This window comes from Sitophilus oryzae, unplaced genomic scaffold (genome assembly GCF_002938485.1).
Source record: "Sitophilus oryzae breed Bouriz unplaced genomic scaffold, Soryzae_2.0 scaffold_1047_pilon_pilon, whole genome shotgun sequence".
Classification (NCBI taxonomy): Eukaryota; Metazoa; Arthropoda; class Insecta; order Coleoptera; family Curculionidae; genus Sitophilus; species Sitophilus oryzae.
The window spans coordinates 30,708-56,943 of record NW_022145668.1 but is presented as its reverse complement, the minus strand read 5'-3'; the positions used below and the strand labels follow the sequence as shown (position 1 = coordinate 56,943).

General features: G+C 31.5%; 1 protein-coding gene across 1 annotated transcript in view; it reads right to left on the bottom strand.

Annotated features, from left to right (window-relative positions):
- Nucleotides 1-9,455: 9,455 nt before the first annotated feature.
- The window catches only part of LOC115875241 (neurogenic protein mastermind-like), a gene marked incomplete at its 5' end in the record, with an annotated part of 40,154 nt that continues 23,373 nt past the window's right edge, over nucleotides 9,456-26,236 (bottom strand). Inside the window, 6 exon segments of the mRNA XM_030890664.1 lie at nucleotides 9,456-10,669; nucleotides 17,134-17,375; nucleotides 18,648-18,851; nucleotides 21,572-21,853; nucleotides 23,281-23,557; nucleotides 23,793-24,026. Coding sequence (XP_030746524.1) covers nucleotides 10,388-10,669; nucleotides 17,134-17,375; nucleotides 18,648-18,851; nucleotides 21,572-21,853; nucleotides 23,281-23,557; nucleotides 23,793-24,026 — 1,521 coding nt within the window.

Genomic DNA, 26,236 nt, shown 5'->3' with positions numbered 1-26,236 from the left:
TAAAAAGCATCTCCATGCAATCAGTGAGATCGAAAACTGTGATGGAATGCCGAGAAGCACTGTCCTGGCTGCGTCGGGGCGGGGCTACTCTGTGCTGGGTGCCAGGCCACAGCAATGTGGTGGGCAATCAGGAAGCAGACAGACTCGCCAAAGACGGGGCCAGGGGAGAGGCCGTGGCAGATGATCCACTTGTGACGATCACTGAAGGAGGCTATAGGAACTGCCATCAAAGCCAAGCAGCAAGAGATGTAGCAACACCGTGAGGACTGCGCTACAGCTCGAAGACTATGACCAGTGGTAGATAGCAAAAAGACAAAACAACTACTAGAGCACAAAAAGGACCTAGTACGCATAATTGTAGGTGTCGTCACTGGAAACTCTCCCACGGAGGTAAACCTCGTAAGATGGAAAGTTTCTGACGACGACTACTGCAGAGATGCGGAGAGGAAGAAGAAACCATAGAGCATCTCCTGTGCCACTGTCCGGCACTGGAATACCGGCGCTTTAAAACTTTAGGGCAAGGTTTTTTGGAGGGATTAGAGGAAGCAGCAAAAGCCAACATGAGCGACATCGGAAACTTTGCAAAGAGCTGGAAGTGCTTTAACGCAAAGAAAGAAAGAGAGGAAGGTTTGGCACAATAATTAACAGGGGTATCGACACACTGTTAGAGCCACGCCCGACCACCGCCAGCAAATAAGCATAATTATTGGTGACAAGTAAATGGTATTAAATAAAAAGAGAAGTGGTAAAAGCAACACCACTACACCAATCCGACCTATTGCTTTTGGCCAACAGCACGACAAAGTTTTCAAACAGTCCAAATGTTCACCTCATCTTCAACTAATGTTGCTTAACTTCAGATATCAAGCTGGAACCGCAGTTATATGGATCTTTTCTCGCCAAAATTTATCCCAGATATTTTTAATAGCCATCCATTTAAGAACCTATTTAAATTATTTTCAGTTTAAAACAGGGATAGGTAATTAACAAATAAAAGACCATGTAAGACTTGAAAGTGTATTACTTTATTACATAATAATCACTTGTAAATATGATTCACCAACAACTAACTCTAGTGGAATATAAGAGTATATATAGGAAAAAATTCTTTATATCAAAAAAGAAAATTTATAAATCGTAATATATCTTAATATACATTTCTTCAAAAAAGTAACTAAAAATTATTGGGTTGGTGATGAATGCGATATTCACTAAATAACTCTAAAACATGGAATATACTCATAATATAAACTCTTTTATGTCTGTAAAAATCATTAGAATATAACAATTTCATTTACCTAAGTACACACACATATATAAATTAGTTTATATAAAAATAAAACTGTGGTCCGTTGGAAACTATCAGAAATTCAACAGTTGAACCAAAGTTACACAATATATTTACAAAAAAAATCTTCAAAGAATATATACAAAAAAATGTACTCTAAATACTGAACATGATGGAATCGGGACATTAGTAAATCGTCAATCAAATGGAATGTGGCTGAATTTTAAATAATAGATAGTAAAAAGGTATACAAATATTCGTAGAGAAGGGTAATAGTGAGACAGTTCTAATATACAAGGTCGTCCGAACTGTATTCCGGAAAATTTGGCAGCATATTCTGCAGATAAAAATAAGTAAAAAAGTTCATATAAAAATATGTCCTAAAATGTTTAGTTCCGGAGATACAGGGTGTAGAAGTTTCATTTTTATTTCGATTCTTTCCAAATAATTTCTGAAGTAACGTCAATATTTGAATGAAAATTGGTGTCTGGAAGTTTTTTGATATGAGAAATTTAATTTTGATGTCAATATGACTCCTATTTCTTAGAAAACACCACCTATATGTGTTTTAACTGTTTTGAAGAGTAGACTTTTTAGAGACTTTTTGTCTGTACCTGTATAAAACTACTGAGTGAAAAAAATTACATTTCAGTAATTTTCTACCTAAAAAATCTTATTGACAAAAAATAAACATATTGAGTAGATACTTATAAGATCTAAGAGTTCACTGAAATTATAAATTTGGGAACTTTTTATTTTTTTAAATTAATTATAAATTTTTCTTCAAAAAATGATGATAAACAGTTTCTGTTGAACTTTTGGCACAAAAATATTCCAAATTTATGATTTCAGTCTAACAACTATTTAAACTTGTTTAATTTATGATCACGATACAATGAATACAAGGTATGATATGCGCAGGTTGGCCACTACGTCACAGGCGATAAACGGCACCATTGGTCTGCAAACTCCGCGCGCCAATTTCAAATTGTCAAACAGATGACACAATAAATGTGAAAATAATTTTTCAAATGGATGATTTGACATAACTTTTGGGGTTATGTCCTAATTCTTCCCTATTTTAGGTCTTTTTTATTAGTGGCAATTGAACAATATGGATATTTTTTGTATGGCATATGACGTCACAGGTGGTATGCGCAAATTTAACGAAATTCGGAACGGTATCCATCATACCTTGGTTTCTGTACCATGGGTATTGATACAAGAGTTCCAAATATAACCATTAAACGTAGCGATTTTACCAATAGATCTTTTTTACGCAAAAAAATTGTAAATGTATATTTTTAGCTACGGTAATTTTATATACAGGTACTGAAAAATTCACTCTTCAAACCAGTTAAAAATATGTAGCTGGCGCCACTCTACAAGTAGGAGTCATATTGACATCTAAATCAATTGACTCATGTCAAAAAAACTCCCAGATACCAATTTTCATCAAATATTGACGTTATGTACTTCCGAAATCATTTGGAAAAAAACAAAATAAAAATTAAACTTCTACACCTGTATCTCGAAACTAACATTTAGGACATACATTTACGACCTTTTTACTAATTTTTTATCACCAAAAATAATAACCTTAAAGTTTCCGGAATACGGTTTCGGACCACCGTATTTTGCGGCTATAAACACAATTATTTTTATAGAAATAAAGAGCCAAAACTATTCATTCCAAAAACGTAAAACATACTATATATAATAGTGACAGTTTTTTACTATACTGAATTGTAACTAATTTAAAATTCATTTATTAACTGCTTTATAAGAATCTGATGTGCTGATATATCTTTTTATAGCTGCAAAGAGAGATTTGAAAGCATGTCTCAACTGAGCTTATCAGTTTAATGCATCATTCACTAAAAATAGAAAACTATGCCAAAATTTCAATTTCTCTAAATTCTTTTTTCCTCAATATTTAATGAACAAATCTATGAGTGAACTTGATTAGCTGTAAACTTTATAGTTTCATTTTAAGTATTAACTTTTGACAAGACTTTATGTCAATTTTTTTAACGAATAGCACGGCAGAAGTCACTGTGACGGCGTTTTTCCATTAGTAAAAACGATGCATTACCACCGATTTAAAAAGAAAAATCAATAAAGAATCAATTATATCATGACACAATCTTAAAAACTAGAATTATTAATCGAGATCTGCTATATTTCTCACGCTGTAAATATAGATATGCAGAAACTTTAGAGTAAACCGAAACGTCAAAATATTCGTATTTTCCGATTTTTGTTCCCCACGTTTGCATGATAAATATTTTTTTGTTGTCTAATTTCTTAGTTTCTAAAATTTATCTGGATCAGATATATTCACTAACTTCTAACTCCTACATCTGATTCTATAATATTTCCCTAAACATGTTTTATGTTAAGCTTTATTATTCTGATTCTAAAGATAGTTCTTAAAAATTCCCTAATATTGACTACAGAAGCACAGTCAGTTTTTAACTGCTAAGAATAAAATTTTATATTTTTTATTTCCCGATTAATATTAGTGAAATGAATAAAAATTCTCAGCTCTAAACTAAGAAATAAATATATAAAATTTTTTATTAGGTTTGAGCCTACAAGAAATTAAGAAATGTGCAAACGATATTTGTATTATTTATCAAAATATTTTGATATGATCTTTTTTTCTCTGTAATATATTTATAGAAATAATAACGTTAGGGTTCCCTACTAAAATTTAACTACATTTTATTTTTGGTAGAATAAATATTTATACAGAGTAATCAAAAGTTTAAAATAAGTTTTTATTTTTAATTTTTCCTTTCCTTGTAATTTAAATTTATTAGATTATTCATCATTCTCATTTCATATACCGAATTGTCCCTAATGTTCCGTGGACATAGAACTACTACATATTTTTGGAATCAAACTAAGTTCGTTGGACATAATTTACCTCTATACAAAAAGTGCTTCGTTTGTCCGTTAGAGGCATCAAACTTTAAGAGCCGTTATTCCGATTTGAATGAGATTTTGAGTGTCTAAATTTTGCTAAGTGCTTTTTAAAATTTGGTATTCACAAAAAGAAACTAGAAATTACCGGAAGGGTGAAAAGCTACCCCTACCACTACATAAATTTTAGTATAAATATTTTTCAACTCACCCGACGACCGGTTTTTCGTAAACAAGTTATTGTTTGATTCATACGTAACTTGATTCAAAACCTACGTAGTTGTTCTCTATGTCCACAGAATAACGAACTCCTATGTTTGTGAGGTCTCTACTTTGGAAAATAAATTCTCAATTTTTTCTCAAAAAACTATGTGATGTGACGTTTTTACAAGAGACAAAAATTTAGAAAATATAGAGGAACCATTTTTACGAAAAAAGAAAATCATGTGGTGGGTGCAATGTTATACTAAATTTATATAGGAGATTGGGGTAGTTTTTCTAAAAGCGACAGTAAACCGGAAAATTGGAAACAGTTGTGGCGCGGTTCTACCCAGAAAGCATGGCCTTCTAGACTGTCCTGGACGAAATCTGAATATTTCTATATGATTTCTGTCAATTTCTGCTACGGTTGTTTTATGCGTCGATCCCTGTTCTTTTGTCTTTTGTCACCGTATTAATCGTCAGCTCCCGAGGCCTCTGGCAAGGTCGGGCGCCATTTTAATTTTTGCCGTTTAGATTTGATTGGAAGTTTGTTTCTGATATTTCGGCTGAAATTTATAAGTACAAAGATGTTTTTTGATATAAAGTTCCTTGTTAACACTTTAATAAAGTATATATGATATTAATTACATGAAGAAAATGATGAAATCGACGTTTCGGCGTGTAGCAGGTATGGGCCATATTATAGGTAAAAATAGGTAATATATTAACTGTTTTTATATTTTTTTAGCTTTAAACCCAAGGATCTTGGGATATTCTTTCAAGGATTTTTCCGTATCTCTACTTTAAAGACTGATCGGTGATTTTGAGCAATTGAAAGCAAGTTATACAAGGTAAATTATGATTATTGAACTATTATTAGCCTACGTTAAATTTCTACAAGATGAACAGAAATGCGTAATTACATATCACATAGGTACCTATTATGTATTTTCATAGCAATAATGCTATAAATCTATGTATGTAGATTATTTTTAAAATACAAATGAGGTATTAGATGTATATGTATCATATTTTTTATTCATTTTATTTTCATTCAAGTCCTGTTTGATTTAATTCACAAAAGTCTTATGTAGGTACCTATATTTATATTTTTTACATATTTTTTTTGATTCCAGGTTTTGTGTGGGTTCCGGTTGCCTTTTTCCTGCTTCCAGTTATTTATCCGTGAAGCTGTGAAAACATTTATTTATCTTCAAGTTTCTGTAAGTCAATGCACTGTTACTTTACTAATTCGCTTTAACACAGCATCTCTGATATTATTTAAATATTTAATATTGATACAGTAGTTTATTGGTTTATAGCTCTTTAATTGTGTTGATTTGCATATTTACATTGTTCTAAATTCCAAATAAATATTTTTGAGTAATTTTGTTGTATTATTTACTACTAGAAAGAGTAAAAAGTATATTAACCCTCATTTAAACCTCCCGAACAGCCCGCCATTAAAAACCGGAAACGGAAATAAATTTCATAAAATTGAAATTGTCATGTCTATGTCATGTCATAGTCATGTCAAATGTCCCAGCCGCCATATCTGAAAATTAGTTACCCAGGCAGCCACGCTGTTTCCATAATTTAACATTGACTTGACACTTCTTCTTGTATTTATTATTTTATGGTTTTCACCCTTCTCGTACTTTTTCTTGATTTTTGTAAAAGTCAAATGTTAAAGCACTTAGCAAAACATAGACACCCAAAATCTCATTCAAATCGGACTCTTAAAATATCTGAAAAAATGTGTTTATTTTGGTACCCTCTAGCGGACAAACGAAGCATTTTTGTATAGAGGTAAATCAATAGACTTACTTTGATTCCAAAAATACTTAGTAGTTATATGTCCACACGGAATATCAGGACACATGAGAGAACATGATTGCTATTAATTAATTGCAGGTATTTTAATAAAAATAATTTAAGAATATGTTAACTCCGTAATTTTTCGAAACCGAAAAATAGTTTATAAAAATATATTTAATACAACAGAGCCTTTGGATCACTCTCTGTAAAGGAGCCGTAAAAATCGTGTTTTAATAGTTTTCTCTAAAACACCAACTCTTAAAACAAAGTTGTTTTCAATAATAAGTACTATACATATAATTTGTACCTTAATATTTACAGATTTTAACCGTTCCTTCCATGCTCCTGATAAAACTAACATAAAAATAATTTGGCACTAATAACAACAGAACATATTTTTGTCGCGAGAAAACTATTAAAACGTCGAGAGTATAACATTGTTTATACAGATGCAGATCACTCTACAAAGTCTGCAATTTGATAGTAAATAATCTATATAGTTCACCTGTCATTATACAAGGATCAAAAAGTTCTATAATCAAGCGAGCATTGAATTAGAAAGAATAGAAACTGTTTATCTGTCATCATACCATGCAGGCTTGATCGTAAAACTTCTTGATCAAATTGTATTTCTTTGAATATAATATTATATAATCAAAACGCCCATTGAACAAATAAATACTTATAATGTCTATACTTTTAGTTTCAATCTGTACTGATTTGGCAAAATTGGGGAAAAATACTTTAATAAAAAAATGTAGTATATCTTACATGTTCAATAATACTAAAAAAAGGGATGAAAAGACAAAATTTGTGTCGTGACAAAAAAAAAGGTTTTCTTCGTCGTTATTGATTTTTGTTGTGCGTTTTGGTCGATTTGTTAATAGATAACTACATAAAGCAATCAAATATATTATTATAAAAATATATCACTAATAAAAATATACTTCAAACAACTGAACATAAAAATAACAGAAACCACATTAAAATATAAATATGTACCAAAAAATATATGTATAAAATAACAAATATTTTTTTTGTCATGTAAAATCGTAAGGAAGAGTACTTATATATTTATATAGTACTATTTAATATTTCTCGGCGAAATATTTTCTCTAATAGTGTCGTGTTTATGTCAGTTAATAAATAATGTTTTAAATATATTTATTTGCTTTTTATGATTAATTAACAGTATTTTTAATTACCATAAGGACCTAAAACAATAAATAAAAAAATAAAAAAAAATTGAACCAACACATCTAAAATAATTGTAATCGTTAGAAATACTATTTTAAAAATAATTAAAAAAATAAAAAATGTATCTGTAATGTGTATTAAAATTGCTAAACAAAGTTTTATGTCAATATGGCAATAAATTACTGTATTTTATTGCACACAAGTACTATATGATCATAAATAAATTTAATATAATAAAATTGCAATTTTGAATATTTATTGCTTAAATATTCATCAAAAATTTTATAAAAAGAAATAGATAAACAATATAGTTGGGCAATATCAAATCAAAATTACAATTTTTGTCTGAATTAATCATATTTATCAATAATCATACTGTAATATTTTCTTTTTCGTCTTCAAAATTACATTATCAGATTAATTACACAAAAGAAAACAGAAAATTGAAACACAAAAAACCTAAACAAATTAATTAAAAATGGGCAAAGAAAAAAATAATCTGTTCATATTTAAAACAGAGATCTAAAACCAAAATATTATAGATAAAATGTATCACTGTCCTTTATTTATTTAATATCTTTAATATATTTTTTAATTAACTATCATTTCATTCTTTAAAAATATTTTTTTTATTAAATTTTGCAAGTACTTCCAAAAAGTTTGCATCAAACCATTTTTTATTATTATTGAGATATTGAAAACTGGAGTAATTATTGGAAAAACTGGAAATCGTCCGATTTGCACAAAAATTGGTATACACCCTATTTTGAGGTTGTAGATTACAAATCTGAACTTTTTTTCTGGAGGTATCTTACCATTTTCAGAAAAACAAAAAATTATTTCAACATTGAATCTTTTTTAATTTCTCACATTTTTAAGGTTTTCTAGCGCATATTTTGTTAGGTATTCAATAAACAATCAGGTTTATGCTATTTTCTGTTACTTTTTTAACCCATTCTATGCATAATAGAGGAAAATTCGTTAAAATAAATTTGTAAACAATCTGAAAATGTTGGGTTATGTATTTCTGACATTTAAAGCAACGTTGCCAATGCTAAACCTAAATTTAGTGCGTTTTATCTTGTATTTTTTCGGGTGATTAGGGATTTTAAATAAATTACCTAAATGAGATTTGACAATAGTACATACAAATATATAACCACAAAGTTGCACGAAAGAGTTCTGTTTGCATTGGTAATGTCAGATCTCAAAAATAGGTAATTTATTTAAAATCCCTAATCACCCGATAAAATACAAGATATAGAAACGTTGCAAATTTTCAAATTTCTAGATTAGATCTAGAATATATTTGTCTCTCTTATTGCATAGGGGAGAAAAAGAAGGATATATGAAATGTCAAATCTGGTCTCAATTTTCTTCGTTATTTTGTTAAGAAAAGTGTTTTTCAGTTAAATTTTGGACTATTTTTCTATCCTGCAAAAGGTGTATCCAATCAAATGGCTTTTAGATAAACTATAATATAATGAAAATATAGTGAAATTACTTTATAGGGCTGAAATAAAGAAACATTCAATGTTGAAATTATTTTTATCAAAAATTATCAACGAAAAAAGTTGTTCAGAATTAAATTTTATACTAGTTAAAAAGTGCTAATTTTCCTAAATATTCAAGACGCTTAAAACACGTACTAGGCCTGCAGTGGTATTCTGTAAGCCCAGTAGCAAGAAATTTCTTGCCTAGCCTATGTTATTTTTATACGACTTGTGAGTCAATAGAAAGAAAATGTTAACAGAATCACACTGCTCGTCACTTCAACGCGTGGTCTGTATTTGAAAGCATGCGACAGAGATAAATATAAAGGACCGGGTTGACAGACAGAGAGACAAAATAAAAAGCCGCATACAGTATTGCCGATCTTTACGTTTGTAGGAAAATGTGTGTAGAAAAAAATAAACTTTTAAAAACTTTCATGTATACTACTGAAATGAAGATAGTAAATTTAAGCTAAATTTAATCTATTACAACTGTAGAAAAAACTACTTGTAAAAAATAAAGTTCCAACCCTAGATGCAACATTTTTCGTAAACGCCTACTTGTGCGATTTAAAATTTTGATGCAAAATCCGGCATTTATATTCAGAAAATTGGCATTTATATTTTTACGGTTCATTACTAGACAGTACAGAAAAATGATATGAAGTATCTGTATATTATGATATTTAGTATACCGGGTGTTTTTCAAAAGTGGCTCACCCCTAACTTTAATATATTTTCAAATATTTAGGGATGTGACCGTGGTCGTATTGAAATGCGGCGCGTGTTCTAACAACGTTTTTATTTAACATTAATATAAATTGGACTAAAATTTAACAGAAACGAAGGAGCACATCTGACTAGCTGGCGGCCCTTTTCACTGACTAACTGAGACTGACTTCGTTGACGGATGACAACGCGGACTGTCACTCGGTTCTTCTTTTCTCTGTGGACTTGGCCTTCATGACCAGCAAGAGAAAACTTCTCGAGGCTGGAGTACCTGTTTGCGCCGTCGAACTTCCGGGCCTGATACCGTTGGAGGCGGCAATGGCGTAGGCGCCACAGATAGAAAAAAGAGATTTGTTATGTTAGTAATATGCCATAAATGAATTATTGTGTTCCCTGACTCCCCATGCCCATTTTAACAAATCTCTTTAAAAAAAGTTATATGAGAGCCACTTTTGAAAAACACCCGGTATAGACATAAAATCAAATCCTGAGCAATATTTCTCTTTGGCTTTTTTCAATAATATTTTCTCACCTTATTATTGCAAACTTTTTGACACAAACCATATAATATATTTTGATTGGTACACTTTCTTGGACAGTGTTTACAAATTATCTTTGATCTAAAACAATTAATTTCTGTTTCAAATACTTTCTTTGATACAATCACATTTTCTTCTGTAGATCATCTAAAATCCACTGTACGAAATACTTCCCAACAATACGCGGTTACCTATTAGAAATCGAGAGGAAATCCGGCATCCGCGCCGAAAGAATTCAACAGCTCCTGGTCTGTAAAGGCGGCGGTATCGCCGGTGGCCGAAAGATTGTCTAGGAATTCAAAATTGAAATCCGTTGTTTGCGGATTGAACGAGGCCAGGGCGTTGTTCGCGCTGTTGGAATTGTTCGAAGTATTCGTGAGCATATTGCCGTTGGAAGGCTGTTGCTGCTGTTGCATCGATTGGCCGCTGATGGAAATGGACTGTGACTGTTGCATGTGGATGTTGGACATTGACATCTGAAAATAAGGTTTATAAATGTATTAATAGACGAAAGTACATTTTAAACCAAACAGTACATTTAAAATATTGTGTACAGGACGTCCCATTTTCGTGTGATTTATGAGATTGTTAGTTTAAGAGTAGAGATTGAAAGATACGGTTTCCACATCACTATGCTACTTTTTTATAAAACTAGAGATGCTATACATAGATTGTCCTAGCTCCCTAAATATAGGGCGAATTTGAAAATTATCCTGTCTGAAAACTGAGTTTTTCACGTATAGTTCAATGGCATAACTAGTTTTTCGCTGGGAGCTGTCAATCTTGACATATGACTCCTTTTAGGAGTTTTTTAAATGGAATACCCTTATATTATATCGTCAGTGAAACGTGATAACCTGCTAACTCCAGTTTTTATGTGAATAAGTTTTTTTATACCATTAGAAAGAGAAAAAAATACTCTATAAGTAGGGAAAGCAAATACATTTTTTCCCATTAAAGGAAATTTGGTATTTTAACTCAATAATATCTGCTAACTCCCAGTGGCTATTATTATAATCCAAGTACTGATAATCATGATGTAAAATCATTTAATACTCCATTTAAAGTGATTTGCAATAGTGCCGAAACAAAGGATTTGATTGAAGAATTTGTAACAGTTATTGACAATAAGGCAGATGAGTTCGCAGAAAAAGATTCTGGTAAGTGTTGTAACTTTAATCTCGTGTGGATTTTTTTGCGTATTTTTTCGCCTTACGTTTTGGCCAATTTTTCCCTGTTATATACAGGGTGAGTCTTAAATAAGTGCAAATATTTTTAGTGGTAGTATATTTCGACCCAGGAAACACGATTATCAGGTTTTTTGCGCAAAATTTTTTTGTTTGAAAATTTGGATTTTTTTTTAAAAAAAAATTTTGGAAATGTTTTTAATTTTTAGTTTAAAAAGATACTTTGTTTGTAATATGGCAACATAGGTAGTAGATTAAATTTACAAGAAAGAAAATCCTCAAAATAAAGTGAAATAATTCGGTTGTTTTGGATTTATTTGAAAAATCGTTAAAAAGAAAATATTGTGTTTCGAGATTTTTCCAGCCCTGAAAATATTTGCACTTATTTAAGACTCACCCTGTATAGAAATCAGGAAACTACCCTAATGCAAGATAAACCAATCCAATGCAAATGCCATAATGCAATGCAAAAGCAAATATTGTTAACAATAAATAATGAACTATAAAGGGGGCCCGCGGAGGCTGGGGCCCCTCTAATAGTTATATATATAATATGGCCAGTCCGACCCTGCGTCGATATGTTCTGTAAATACTGGGTATCTGTAAAGGGTAAGGGGAAAAACGAAATTCTGTATATACGAGCAATTCATCGGCGTGCTATAAATAGTTTAAATAACATTACTTACCTGTACAAGAAATTCTATAATACCTAATCAGTTTTATTTTTTTCAATGTTTTTCCACGCAAATGATACATAATTTTTATAAAAATTAAGAAAATAAATAGAAAAGTAATCAAAATTTAATAAAATCGCGCACTTTTTTCCAAGCTTGTATAAAAATTGGATAAGCATGGAAGGATTCTACTATATATTCTAAGAATTATAAGTTTAATTTTTAAATTATTTTCATATTATTTAAGTCCAAAATGCTGCTATTTCAGTTCTTTAACAAGGCATTAAAAATTTATTCGTTTTTGGACTTGTATGTTTTGTTTCTAGATCGACGATATTATAAATAACATATATGGTTATGAATATCATATATTTTAAATTTAATTGATTATTAATCCCATATAAGGGAGCCCAAATCGAATTAAAATGCTACATTGACCACACCAAAAAATATGGGGTTTGTTTTGATACCTTGTCAAGACATAAGCGAAACTTTTAAATTGTTTCTTTTTCATTTAGGCCTTCGTTTTTCGTTAAATGAAAGTTATATTAAAAAAATCTATTTTTTAAACCAAATTTTCGCATGATTGAAATGATTATTCATGTTTAAAGTTTTTTTTGGTCATAAGCGCTAATGGAAATGTTTTTTTGTAAATAATTACACAAAAATTACTCCCTACGAAGACTTTATTGTGTACTGGACTAAAAAATAAGTATTTGTTTTCTCTATACGGTGGTATTAATATATCGATTTTTGATGATAGTGCCCTTTTACCCGGTCTAATTTTGTACTACTTTCGGAATAAGGGTCCCCATATCATGTACTGTACTTCCATCCCTGAAAAATTCAGCTTGTGACAGGTAGTGACAGGTGTGAAGTGAGAGGTAAAGTCAAAATAAGCTTTAATCTACCTACATCATAGGTAGGTGTAGGTACTCTAGGTATATTCTACCTAGACAGTAGCCATGGTACAAAGAATACAAGGTATGATCGATAGCGGCTCCAATTTCGTTCAGTTCGCGCATACCACCTGTGACGTCACTAGGAAAATGAGGAATAAATAAAAAATAAAGAAAGTTGACAGGAAATCTGCATTTTTTGGGGTTATGGTTAAGAATTGTTTATTTTTAAGACTTTTTAGTTCATTTAATTTAATAATTACTAAAACCAGCAGTTCCAAAAAATATATTTAAAAAATAATAATTATCTATTAACATGGATTTGGACTTTGGACCATAATAGGTAAGAATACTAAATTTATTTCTATATTCGGTACCTATAAAATTGTTTATTAGGTTTTTAGTTTGCGATGTTTATGGTAAATAATTTTCATGATCATTGCCTCTGATTTCACATGAGGACAGAGATGAGGATATATATGGAAAAGTAACCACAAGAGGAATTGTTACATCATTTAAAAAATGTTGAGAATCGGCCTACGTTTGGCTAAACAGGCTGGACACGGTGGACTACGATACTGGCAAGTCTGAATATTTATAAAAATTTGCAAAGTAAAATATGTTGAAAAAATAATTACATCCATAATCCATACATCCTATAAAAGCTCAAAGGGTTTTTTTGTTGCATCCATCCCGCCGAAACCGCTTTACCAATCTTGATGATTCTTTTTTTAAATGAAAGGTATATATGTGTAGATTTGTTATGAAGTATTTTTATAGTGCTTAATGGCTATTTCTTTGTGTAAAACGACTAAATACTAAAATATACCTGAAAAACACCTACACACAATACCTCCAGAAATAAATTATTTGTCATTGTCAGTGGTGTGTCAGTTAGATTATATATTACGTTTTTAGATATTTTAGAGTGAGTTGATGCCGCCAGCTTTAGATACATAAATATTAGCACAAAGGTTCGTTTAAACGACATTAGTGAATTAGCTACACAAAGCGATTTTAGGAAATTCATCCTCTTAGAGAGTAAAATTATCTCGGAACAGTTTGTTGTATGAAAATTCCTTACTATTTGGTCTAGAAGAATGAAATCCTACAAAAAGAATTAGAAGAAATTTTTGAAATTCATCAACCAAATGGGTAAAGTTAGTAAAAATTTATATAAAACTTGGTGACCTCTGGATTATACACATAAAAATTGGCACAAAGATAAAGCAAATTTATGAAATGTATACACTTAGGGAGTAGAATAGGGAATGAAAGTTTGCTGTACGAAAATGCAATACTATAACATTATAAACCAGACAGTATAAAATTATATACAAGGGTTTATTTAGTGACATCATAACGAAATATATCTTCCTCAATTATCCTTCAAAGAATAAAAAATAACCTATAAAGAGAGTATTAGTGCTCTTAATAAATAAAAAAAGATGAAAAATAAAAAAACATCTATGCTCACTAGCTCTCTATAAAGAAGTAGAAAATCATTTAAATCAATGCATGAACGATTCGAGGTGTAACGCGAACGTAGAACGTAGTCGCGGGAAAAAGCTAGTAATTTATTAAATTATTTTATGTAACTGATTAATTTTCATTGAAAAGGAATTTTTGTAATTCGCCACTATATTAGTTAAAAACTAAGAAACTCATCAATTTTAAGTTTTGCGATTTTGACTTATACTTTTTACAAAATCTGAACACATTTTATAAGAAAAAAAGCTTTTGATAATATTTGTGTAGATTGACTACAAGTTGTATAACATAAATTTCTCTACCTAGTGGTCTGCAGCATCGCCTTGTGGTGCAAACGTGGGCCTGTTAATCTGTGACGTGACGCACAACAGCCAAGAAAAACAGAAGCGTGGCTAAGAATTTAGTAATTTAACAAAAATGTCTTTTAGATACAGTAGTAGGCATTAAAAAGTTTTGTGTTTAAATGGGGTTTGCCTTTAACAGTTAAAAAATTATATCGTAAAGTGTAACTTTCCGTAAGAATTCTTTATCTGTCATCGATCATGATCTGTCATCATGCTAACCTGATGTTTTGTAGTTATTTTGTTTTTTTGCTTGTTTGTTTTACGGATAGGTGCGATCGCATAATTATTATTGATAATGTTTTATTTAATGTTAACATTACTACTTTTTCGGTGAATCTTTAAATCTGTTGTTTTTTGTTAAGTTCGTTATTTAAACATATGTATGTAATACACTCATATTAACACTAATCATATTTTTACGTTTTTATTCACCATTTTCAATGCCCCCCCGGTTGCATCTTTGTGAAGGACTGTGAATTTTAAATTTAATTGATTATTTCTAAATCTGTTCGGGTAATATTTAATTCCATTTTCAACATTTCAAACAATAAAGGTTGCTATCTCCAGAAGTATATTTTTATTTCTTATTTCTGCAAGACGAATATCTGCTATCTCCCTATTGTGTCTGAAACAAATGATGTAACACGAAATATTGAGTTTTATTGTTCCCCAGCAAATAAAATTCTTATCTCTTTATCATATTAACGCATGAAAATTCTTCCTACATGTGTACATATTTTTTTGTACCGTTTTTTTACTCTCCTGTAAAATTAGGAATAATGGAGTTAGCAGTTTATCACATTTCACCGACGATATATGTTTTTAAATTTTATGTGCCTTGTCATGCCTTTTCTAAAAATATAATATACTCTATACTTATTTCAATAAACAAGATAAAAAATACAACATTGAACTTTAAAACAAAAAAAATAATTTATTCGGAATCAAATTTTGGATATTGGGCAATCCGCGCTAGTCTGTGAAATAATTGCACAATTAATTGCATGAAAAATATCAATAACTATAACCGACAACATACTATCTAAAAGAAGCACAAGTTCATTTTCAGGGTAGTTGATTAAGACAAAATAATGGTAAGCATAATTATCTGGTTAAATTAAATTAAATAATACTACTCTTTTAAACCAGCTTGACTTAAAAAGTTAAATGATTTTTTGCCATATTTATAAAAATAAGTATAGAGTATAACATATTTTTAGAAATCTAAACAAGGCAAATAACATAAAAAATAATATACAGGGCATCCCAAAAATCATAAGTTTGAGTCATATCTCGAAAATGACAACTCCCAGCTTTTATAAATTAGATTTTTTGGTTTGTTAACATAATTCTTTTTAATAATTATACTTAATTTTCTTTAGTAATAGCCTTTTTTAATTTTTATCACGATTGTTTTTGGTTATTAATAAATATGTAATATATTAACGTATCATCATTTTTTTAAATATTAGATAATTATATTAAATATTAATATATTAGATTCGAAGATGGATTAGAATAAACCGAAACGTAAATCACGATATATAAAAAAATACTACCTACCCTATTACCCTATTACCCTAGAAAAATAAGTACGTATTTTTCATATGTTTAGAGTAATATAATCGATAACAAATAAACTTTTTTTTTATTTAGTTACGTCATCGAAGGCGCAATTATTAAATTCATTGTTGCCAACCATGGACATATTCGGCGCCGGGCTAACTAACTGGAATTTAAATTTCCCGCTGGCGATTCAGGTGGTAGCTCTGCTGTAAAAAATGTCAAGTTGTTATATTTATTTACTGATATTTTCATTAGTTTTGACAGTTTAGCTTTGTATTAGGAGTTTTTGATTTAAGTTAATTGTGTTGTGATTTTTCAAGATTAAAATTTTGTACTAGCAGAACATGAAGTTGAAATGTTCTTTTTAGAACAGCTGATATTGCGAAGTATTCAAGATGTTGAAGCAGCTTAACAGTCGTCGCAAAAAACTCATCACATCCTTATTAGAATATTTTGAACGGGAACGCGGTAATAATGTTCACGTTACGGTAATAATAATTATGCCCCTTAAGTGCTGTTAGGGAGATGAGTTTTGTTCATGTAAATAATAACTATTTATATGTGTATAATTAATTAAATTTTATTTCCTAAAATATTTTGATTAGAAGAAAATATGTAAAAGTCGGCAACAATGTGCCGATCAAACTTCATCATGCGACTAAAAGTTTATTTGGTGTGATCCTTAAAAAGGACATTGTGTTATGTAATCAAATTTTACATAAAAAAAATCTGATGAGGTTTTACAAATGTATAAACAAACTAGATGATTCTTCAATTACCTGTGAATTCTGCTGCTGTTGCTGTTGCTGCTGCATCAGCGTCTGCTGTTGTTGCATGTGCAGCATCGCCTGATTCATCGAATTCATCTGGGCCATGGGACCGCCCTGACCTCCAATCACATGACCCATACCTCCCTGGCCGCCTCCCATACTCGCCTGTTGGGCGCGCATCTGTTGCTGTTGGTGTTGGAGCGCCGTCATCTGTTGCAACGAACCTCCTCCCATATTCATATTAAATCCACCTAAAACAGAATAAAATACATGAAATTATTGTGATTTTAAACCACAATTCCACTTCAGGGTTTGAAAAAACTTTGTTCTTTTTTGTTGTGATTTTTAACCAAAAAATGTTATTTATGCTTTAAATCTGTTTTAAACACGGTTATACAAACTCAATATTATATTTAAAACTTGTTTATAATTGTATCTAATCTTAGTGCACCTCTTGCTTGTAGGGGGCGCCACCTACATGTCTCTACTCTTTTGAACCACAACTTTTTGGTTCGGTCCTGTATTACATTTTTACATTAGTAATGTCAATGATTCCTTTGTCACTTATAGGTCAACAATGTATACTTGTTAATATTCGATATGGACAACCATTCGAGATGGATTATAAAATTTACAATATCGTAGTTTTTATTAAGAAGATAGAAACATTAAAGCTTTAAAACCCTTTATAAAAAATTTACAGAATTGTGTAAACTTTGACTCAAAAATATCTTGTATCTCAAAAACGAAGGCCTTGCGGATATATTTAGATATAATACATACTTTTATGTTTGTTAAAATTGTTGTTGTAATTATTTGCTGATGATTCTATCATGGTTAGCGAAACGCGCGTCCAGTGTCTAAGTAAAGTGTTGTGGAGTATTATGAGGAGTTAGTGTTTTCTCATCAGTTCTGTTATCAGAGGGTACTTTTTTATTATAATCAGGTAAAGCGATAAGCGCTACATTGGGTATTTTTTGATATTATAATCAGTTAATCGATTTTTTTAGACAAATAGTAAGTTGAAGTGACTACAATTTTCCTTTCATATTAAAGTTAAGTATAAGAGTAATTTATTTTTACACACTTGTTTTTAATCAAAATGATTAAAACGACACCCCTCTTCAGCTTATAATAATTATAGTTAATTCTTAATACAATGAAATACAAAGCTGTGCTAAATAATCAAGTTATGGTATATTTTAAAACCTCAAGAGAGATATTTATTCATTACTCATTACATATTTTAATTACATACGTTATTTCTACGCTCAAACGGTAACTCTCTAGCTCTAAAAACCCCATTTATTGAGGCTCACTGCAATGCAATGGAATTGACATGATATCTGACAAGAGTAGATTCTACACACAGAACATATTCCAGACAAGGTCGAGAATGTTCAGCACCTAAAGCTGCATAACATAGTTGGCATATTACACTTCTAAGCACAAAAGTATATATGATTAAGGAATATAATTTCAGCAGTTTTACTAGGATTTTTTTTCAAACGTACAACACATACCTTGTTGGAAAGATGGCCTCATTGCACCAAAGTTCGCATTCTGCTGTTGGGACATCAACAATTGACGCCATTCTGCCGAATTATTCTGCTGAATTGTCTCCATACCACCCATCGGACCAGGCTGTCGATTAAACATAGAACGTCCTGCCATTTGCTGCTGTTGCTGTTGTTGTAACATATACACGTTGGAACGTATCATTGGACCTAAAAAAATATACCAAAATAATAACCCATTAATACAGATAAAATTATTTGGTATTACAAATAAAATTAATCTACCACAATACAGTAAAAGAATTACATAAACTGAAGGCACGTTTTAATCAGTCTATTCTTCAGAAAGACAGTCAACTTCGCTAGTTTTTGAGTACTCGCGTACTGATTTCCTTCGATCTCGCACACATGCAGATGTCACTGGCTTCCTGCAGAGCATCAGTCTCAATAATTTTTATAAACGGATCATAATAGAGCTCAGAATACGACTTGTTACACTTGATACATAGCATACGATAAGCAAATGTTTAGGTAGGAAAGCAGAGTTTCATATAAAAATGATGAGCGATCAGTAGTGATGAAAAATACTGACCTTGGCCGTACAAACTAAACGGCAAGCGACAGTATTCTTCATCGCTAGCGATCGCTATTTAGTTACAGAGTTCCACCCCTGGCTGTCTAATAAATATACTGTGGTTTTAACCATGTCAGCGTTATCAATAAATTACTAAAACTGTAGATGATTGAATTTGCAGTAATAAACGTTTACATACATATATTTGCTTTCCTATACAAATATTGTGGTGTATTGATAGGTTCGTTCCAACATAGAAATTTGTTTATAAGGTATATTGTAAATGGGATCACAGGAATCGAATTTGTACGCATGTGTCGACTTGGACAATTCTGTTACAATACCAAAATACAGATTGAAACGGTTTGTGAACTGATTTGGACTCAAATTCATAAGTTAATTTTTAATCACTAAAAAAATTAGATATATTTTCAATATAAATGCGTATTATGTAACTTATTGGATTTAAATTACAAAATTACCTTTTGTTCTGTGAGCAAAGTTTTCTTTTAGCCCAGGTAGGGTGCTAACCTAACCTGAGAACCCTCCTCCTTTTACCCGAGCTTGAGACCTTGGGAAATTCCTCAAGAATGACACAAAAGCGTCACAATTGCTATATTTAAAAAAGGACAAAAAAACTACAGAGACATAACTCTCCTTAATACAACTGTGAAACTCTTCACTAATATTTTGAAAGGAAAACTCGAGGAACAAATTACGAATAGGGACGGACAACAAGGTTTTAGACGAAATCGATCAACTACATACGTCGTATTTATCTTTAAACAAATTAAAGAAAAAGCAAAAAAAAATAATACATCAGCCTATATCTGTTTCATTGACTTGACTAAAGCATTCGATAAAGTACGCCTATCTGACATTATAAACATATTAAAAGAGAAAAAATGCCTGATAATATTGTGAAAATAGAAAGCTAAATATCGATAACACAACTCAAGTGAAAGCAGGGAATAATCTAATACTAGACATACCAACACCAGGATGCATTAGACAAGGAGACAGCCTTAGTCCCTTCTTATTCAATCTCTTAATGGACATCATTATAGAAAAGACGACCTCCATGAATATCGGTTACCGAATGGGACAGGACAGAGTTAGCCTGGTGTGTTACGCTGATGATGCACTCATTATGGCGGAGACAAAGGACGATATGCAGAGACACAACTTCATAAATTCTATCAAGTAAGCCGAGAATTAAATATGATTATATCTACAGAAAAAAATTAAATGCTTAACTTTCTCTAAAGAGCCGGTAAGATGCAAACTGGTAGTAGAAAACAAAATTATTAAGCAAGAATCACACTTCAGATACCTACGAATAGATATGTCGCACTACCATGATCGAGAGAAAGATCTGAGAAGCCAGATAAACAGAACAACGGCCATGTCAGGATGTCTGAGGCAAATAGTGTGGATAAACTCCTTCATGCAAGCAGACAGCAAAATTAAAACTTATAAGGCATCAGACAAATAATGACATATGGCATAGAAATCCGAGAGAAACCAAACAAGACCAAAAGCGTGTTAAGAGCAATGAAGAACCTAAGAACCATAATGGCGAAGACTAGAAGAGACAGAATTAGAAACACAAATATCAGACAACAATGTGGAATACAGGACGTAGTGAGATGGGGTAGGCAAAGGAAAAGACAATGGTTCGCATACATAAAACGCATGAGACAGCCGACAAGACCTCTAAAAAGATGGAAAGACAGTTGGCAGTCCATCTCCCAAGAACTCCTACAGAGGCAACCTCAAAATTAACAGATCGACTAGATCTTAAATAAGTAAAAGAAGAAGAAGAAGAAGAGAAGAAATTACAAAATTACCTTTGTTTCATTTCGCAAAAGTTCTAACTCATCTTCAATGGCACCCAGACACTTAATAACTGTTCTTTTCGTCACACTATTTGGTACAAAAATATAGAATGTTATTTGAAATATGTATACAAACGATAAATAGTAAATAAACTTTAGGAAACAGAAATAACAAAAAAAGTTACAAAAAATAATAATCAACCATTTACACATTTTAGGTTGGTATCGAAATCACCCTTTCGAAAGTTACAAAAAATAATAATCAACCGTTTACACATTTTAGGTTGGTATCGAAATCACTCTTCCGAAACCGGTTCACTAAGGATTACAATTCTGGTTGGAACGCAAAAATTCTCGTTCGCTATACTATTCTTCATCTCGTGTGTGGAACGCATATTCTATACTACGCGTAAACTCAATCGTGCCGAGAATGGTTTTCTGCTGTATTGGAATGAACCTACTATTAAGTATTTTATTCTCTTTACATATTTTAACAAATCTTATAAACGAAAACTAACCTGATGGTGGTATTGGTTGGTGTGGCATCCTGCGCATATTAGGTGGGGGAGCTGGTGCGCCGTATCGGGGTTGCATACCTTGTCCCAAGCCTGCGCTAGTTTTGTAATCCGGCGGTGGAGGTCGCAACTGTTGCTGTTGTTGCTGCTGCATCGCCTGCGCTCGCAACATCTGTTGCAATTTCTGCTGTTCTAACGTTTGTGCGGACATTAGACGCGGACCCAGAGGACCAGTCGACGCGCCCATTGGTCCGGCTGAAGGACCGCCCATTGGTGTACCCATACCTGTTTAAAAACAATGAGAAAATGTAGAAATAATTGTTACATCTAAGGATTTTAATATTTTTATTCAGTAGGTATATAAATTTCAAACTCGTATTTATGGACAGAAAATTACATATAAAGCAATTTGGCGTGAACGTCATGAAACAATTACCAAATTAAACTTCTAAAAAATAAAAATTCTTTAAAAAACTTAGAAACTTAGAGAGCACTTTTTACATTTTTCTTAAAATCTTAGTTAAAAAAAAACAAACACGCAAAAGACATGTCGCATCAAGTAAACGAAGTGGCTGATAAAAAATGTGAAGCATTTATTACATGACCACTTAATCTGACGTAGATTTCTTTCGCTTGAAAAAATACTTAACCTAACCTAACCACCCAAGGCCAGAAATGCCCAATCCGGTATGTATTTTCAATAAAACCCTCAAAACTTAAGCAACAATATCAATTTTTACCTGTCTAACGCAGTTTAATCACACACGGAGCCCATCTTGATCTCTTTTCTGTTTAAAATAATTGAGTAAAGTCACTGCTTCCGACTGAGTGGTTTTGGTATTTTATTGCAATTAAAATCGCAGATTTAATTTCAAATTTGTTTTAGAAAACAATATTAAAAGAACAAAATTAAAATTCCTAACTGGACAAGATTTGCCATGGCTACCAACATAAAGCTCTCTCTGTCAATTTCGATTTTATTATTTTTTTCTAATCTGACATTTTTACAAAGCAAATTTAATAAAAATAAAAAAATAATATACAGGGTGTCCCATTTTAAAAAAAGATAGGTTTAGGTTATATTTCGAGAATGACAGTTCCCAACGAAAATCTAGTTACGCCAATAGATTCTACGTGGAAATGTCTACTAGACTCAGTTTTCACCTTTTCGATAAGTTATAACATAACCGAGATATGAAGAGGGTCGAAAAATGCAACATTTTCAATTTCGCCCCGTATTTCAGGAACTAAGAGGGACAAATCTGTGTGCAGCATCTTTAGTTTCATAAAAAACAATCACAGTGATGTGAGAACCGCATCTTTGTATCACTACCCATAAGCGGGATACTCTGTAAAACACACGAAAATGGGACACCCTATACATGTTTTGTGTCTAAAACTGGAGTGAAAAATCTATGATAAAATTACGAATTTTATTTGACACTTAGGGTAAGGAGAAAAAGCAGACGATGTCACAAAACTGATTTTTATAGAGAAAACTGATTTAATGTACCCAAATATAATTTGGCTTCAAAGTTATTTCTGTATGCGTTATTATTTGGACATCGTTTGTTATATTCAGTTACAATTTCGCATGTGTTTGAAACTTGGCATTCTTAATATAGATTAAGTTTATTACTTACAAATTCCTATAAAGTAGAAATTGTTGGTTTTCCCCTTACCTTTCGATTTTAAGTGGTAAAATATTTTACCTGGTGGACCTGTCGCCCTTCTCAAAGTCTGCTGCGTAAAGTTGATGGTTTGCGTTTGCGACATCGAATACGAATCTGGATGACCACTCAGTACATTTCCGTGGGACATATTAGGACCGCCCATCATACCACCAAGACCACCTTGCATACCGCTTTGGCCGCCCATATTTCCAGTGGGGTTTTGCATACCGCCCAAACCTTGAGGTCCGCCCATTTGTGCTCCTGTCATCTGTTGGTTCATTGGGTTCATGTTTCCGCCCATTTGCTGACTGTTGCCCTACAATTAAATACCAAATGTAATACCGAATCTTACTCATTTCTGTGTTTTCATATATGGTATTGTTGTTCGCACATTGCAACACATCTTTTTAATACAGTATATTTTGATATTACATATCCATGTTTTTAGCAAAAAAATAGTTTAGTTTTTAATAAAAATGTGTTATATTTTGATAACTGGGAAATACGATTCAAAGGAATCATAATTTTAATACCATTATCGTTTTTCTTACCTGACTCATTGGATTTTGAGAACCCATTCCTCCAGACATGGGACCCGTTTGATGTTGACTGGAAGACATAGGACTATGTTGGGCATTAGCTCCACCTGTGGGATTCTGTGAACCAGCCGAAGATGCATTGTGCTGCTGTTGCTGTTGTTGCGTGAAATGCATGCCTTGCTGTGCTGCTATTGAAACGTTGCCCTTGATATCAGCACTGAGGTGGAGTTGCTGTCCAGCAGACACCTGGAAATAGAATATTATTTTATGTTTAACTGTTTAGAATGGGATTTAAAAGAAGATAAACTATTTATTTCAATATTAAAATTAAATTTCATTTAATCATATACTAATATTCTAACACCGAAGAAAACACTAAAACTGAAAAGTAATAGTAATATTATTTTTCATCTTTGTTTCGTTTGATATTAGCCAAGGACACAGCATTTCGATTATAATGAAAGAAGTAAGAAGTAGTAAGACATTACTATGGCATCCTCTATCATCTATGTAAATATTTACTACGGTATAAAGATGCAGATTTATAAATTATGGCACCTTTGAATAAAAAGATTAAGGAAGGAGCATATCAAAAATCTTAGATCCACCGCGATGGGACTCAAATATGGCCGACTTAAATTCCGGTTTAACAATGCCATTCTAATTTTATTTAAAAAGTGTAAAACTATGATGTAGGGTAGACGTGGGGTAGACTCAATAATTTGTTTTATTTTACGTTGTGAATCAATGTTGGTAGTTATTAAAATTGTTATAAAAATATATAATTTTAATAAAAATAGATAAGTTATAATAATTATTTATTAACACAAACATCCGATACGCTACTGAAGCAGGTAAGTCAAATTGACGTATTTAAATTCTTTGACATCTAATCCTTGACAAGTAAGGAATAAAAGCAAAAATGCAAGAAAACCTATATAATTAGTTAATTTAAGTGAATTTCATAAATGATTGGTTTGCTACACGTATGTATAATATACAGTCACTTACTAGCGAAAAGTTATTCCATTATTTCAGTCGATTTTTTACCGAGATCTACCGCACGCTGCACAACCATTTTACAGTGTTTTTCGACAAATCGCAATAGTGTCACTGTTAATTTAAGTACTGCCACAATTTCCATTTAGATTTAATACCTTTATACAACTATCAGTAGTAGAATAAATAGTAAATAACATAAAATAAGCTCAGTAAAGACTGACAAATCCACAAAACTTCAAATCAAATTCAAATGTGTCAAATGAATCGTCAAACAGAACTGTCAAGGATCCCCACCCTAGGCCCTCTCTCCGTCTACCATGCATGAATACATGGATAGCATTAGACTCCTTCCTTAATCTTTTTATTCAAAGGATGGTACTGTGCCATTTTATTACTTCTATGGCAACGGCCCAGCTACTTCGATACACCGGTTTCCGAGAGATCACATTATTACCACAGAATAATTATTACTCTAAGGTTTAGACCAGAGATAGCGATGACATGCGTGTCAGTAGTTCGCCAAATCCAACAATTTGTCATAATTTATAATTCTATAAAAATATGGAAAACAAGTCTCTAAATGTAAATCATTGGTTTCATAATTTTGGTTTTTGTATTTTAAATGGCCTGAAGCAAATAATTAACTTATAAAAAATTTAATAATTTTTCTATTTTTTTTAAGTCTCTACTGGTCTTTACTTTTGTGATGTGTGAGGCCACGAAAATTATATTTTGATTTTTCAAAATTTTGACACAACGAGCTCAAAAGGTTCGCCATCACTGGTTTAGACCGTCCAAAAAATATGCTATTTTCTAAATTGGAAAGGACTTTTGAATGACAACTAAATGCATTTTGTCCATTTTTTTAAGATTTTCAACCAATGGTGGCATCGCAAGCTACATATACAGAGTTACAATATGATGCCAGAAACGACGTTTTAAATACATTTTATCCCATTCGAATTAAAAATACCTTAGACTTTCTATGTACTTTATGTCTATTGGATGTAGACAAACAAACAGAATAAGTATGTCTTTGTGTGCTGTGGACATACTGCTGTTTGTTTGGCATTGCAAGATGAGTTTTTTTGTACAACTTCTCTATTTTTTTAATAATGCTACTTAAAATAATGAATGGAACTACGACTGGGGAACCTGTAGTTGGGGATATGGACAGTGGTAGCAGAAAAATAGAGAGAAATTTCACGTCTAAAGGATAGTCAACAGCTTTTTTCAATTTTTTTCAGATATAATCAAAACTAGATTTTTCACAAGTAGGTGTACTATTTTTATGATTTTAACAAGTATACTAGTTTTTCGGTAAGTTTCTTGTAAAAAGCGTGGCAGTTTTTCTTTGTTTGCCAAAATTCGAAAAAATGGATAAAATGCATCTAGAAAGTTGGTTGGCTCCTCATATATACATTTTTTTAATTCCGAAAAATAATGTTATATTC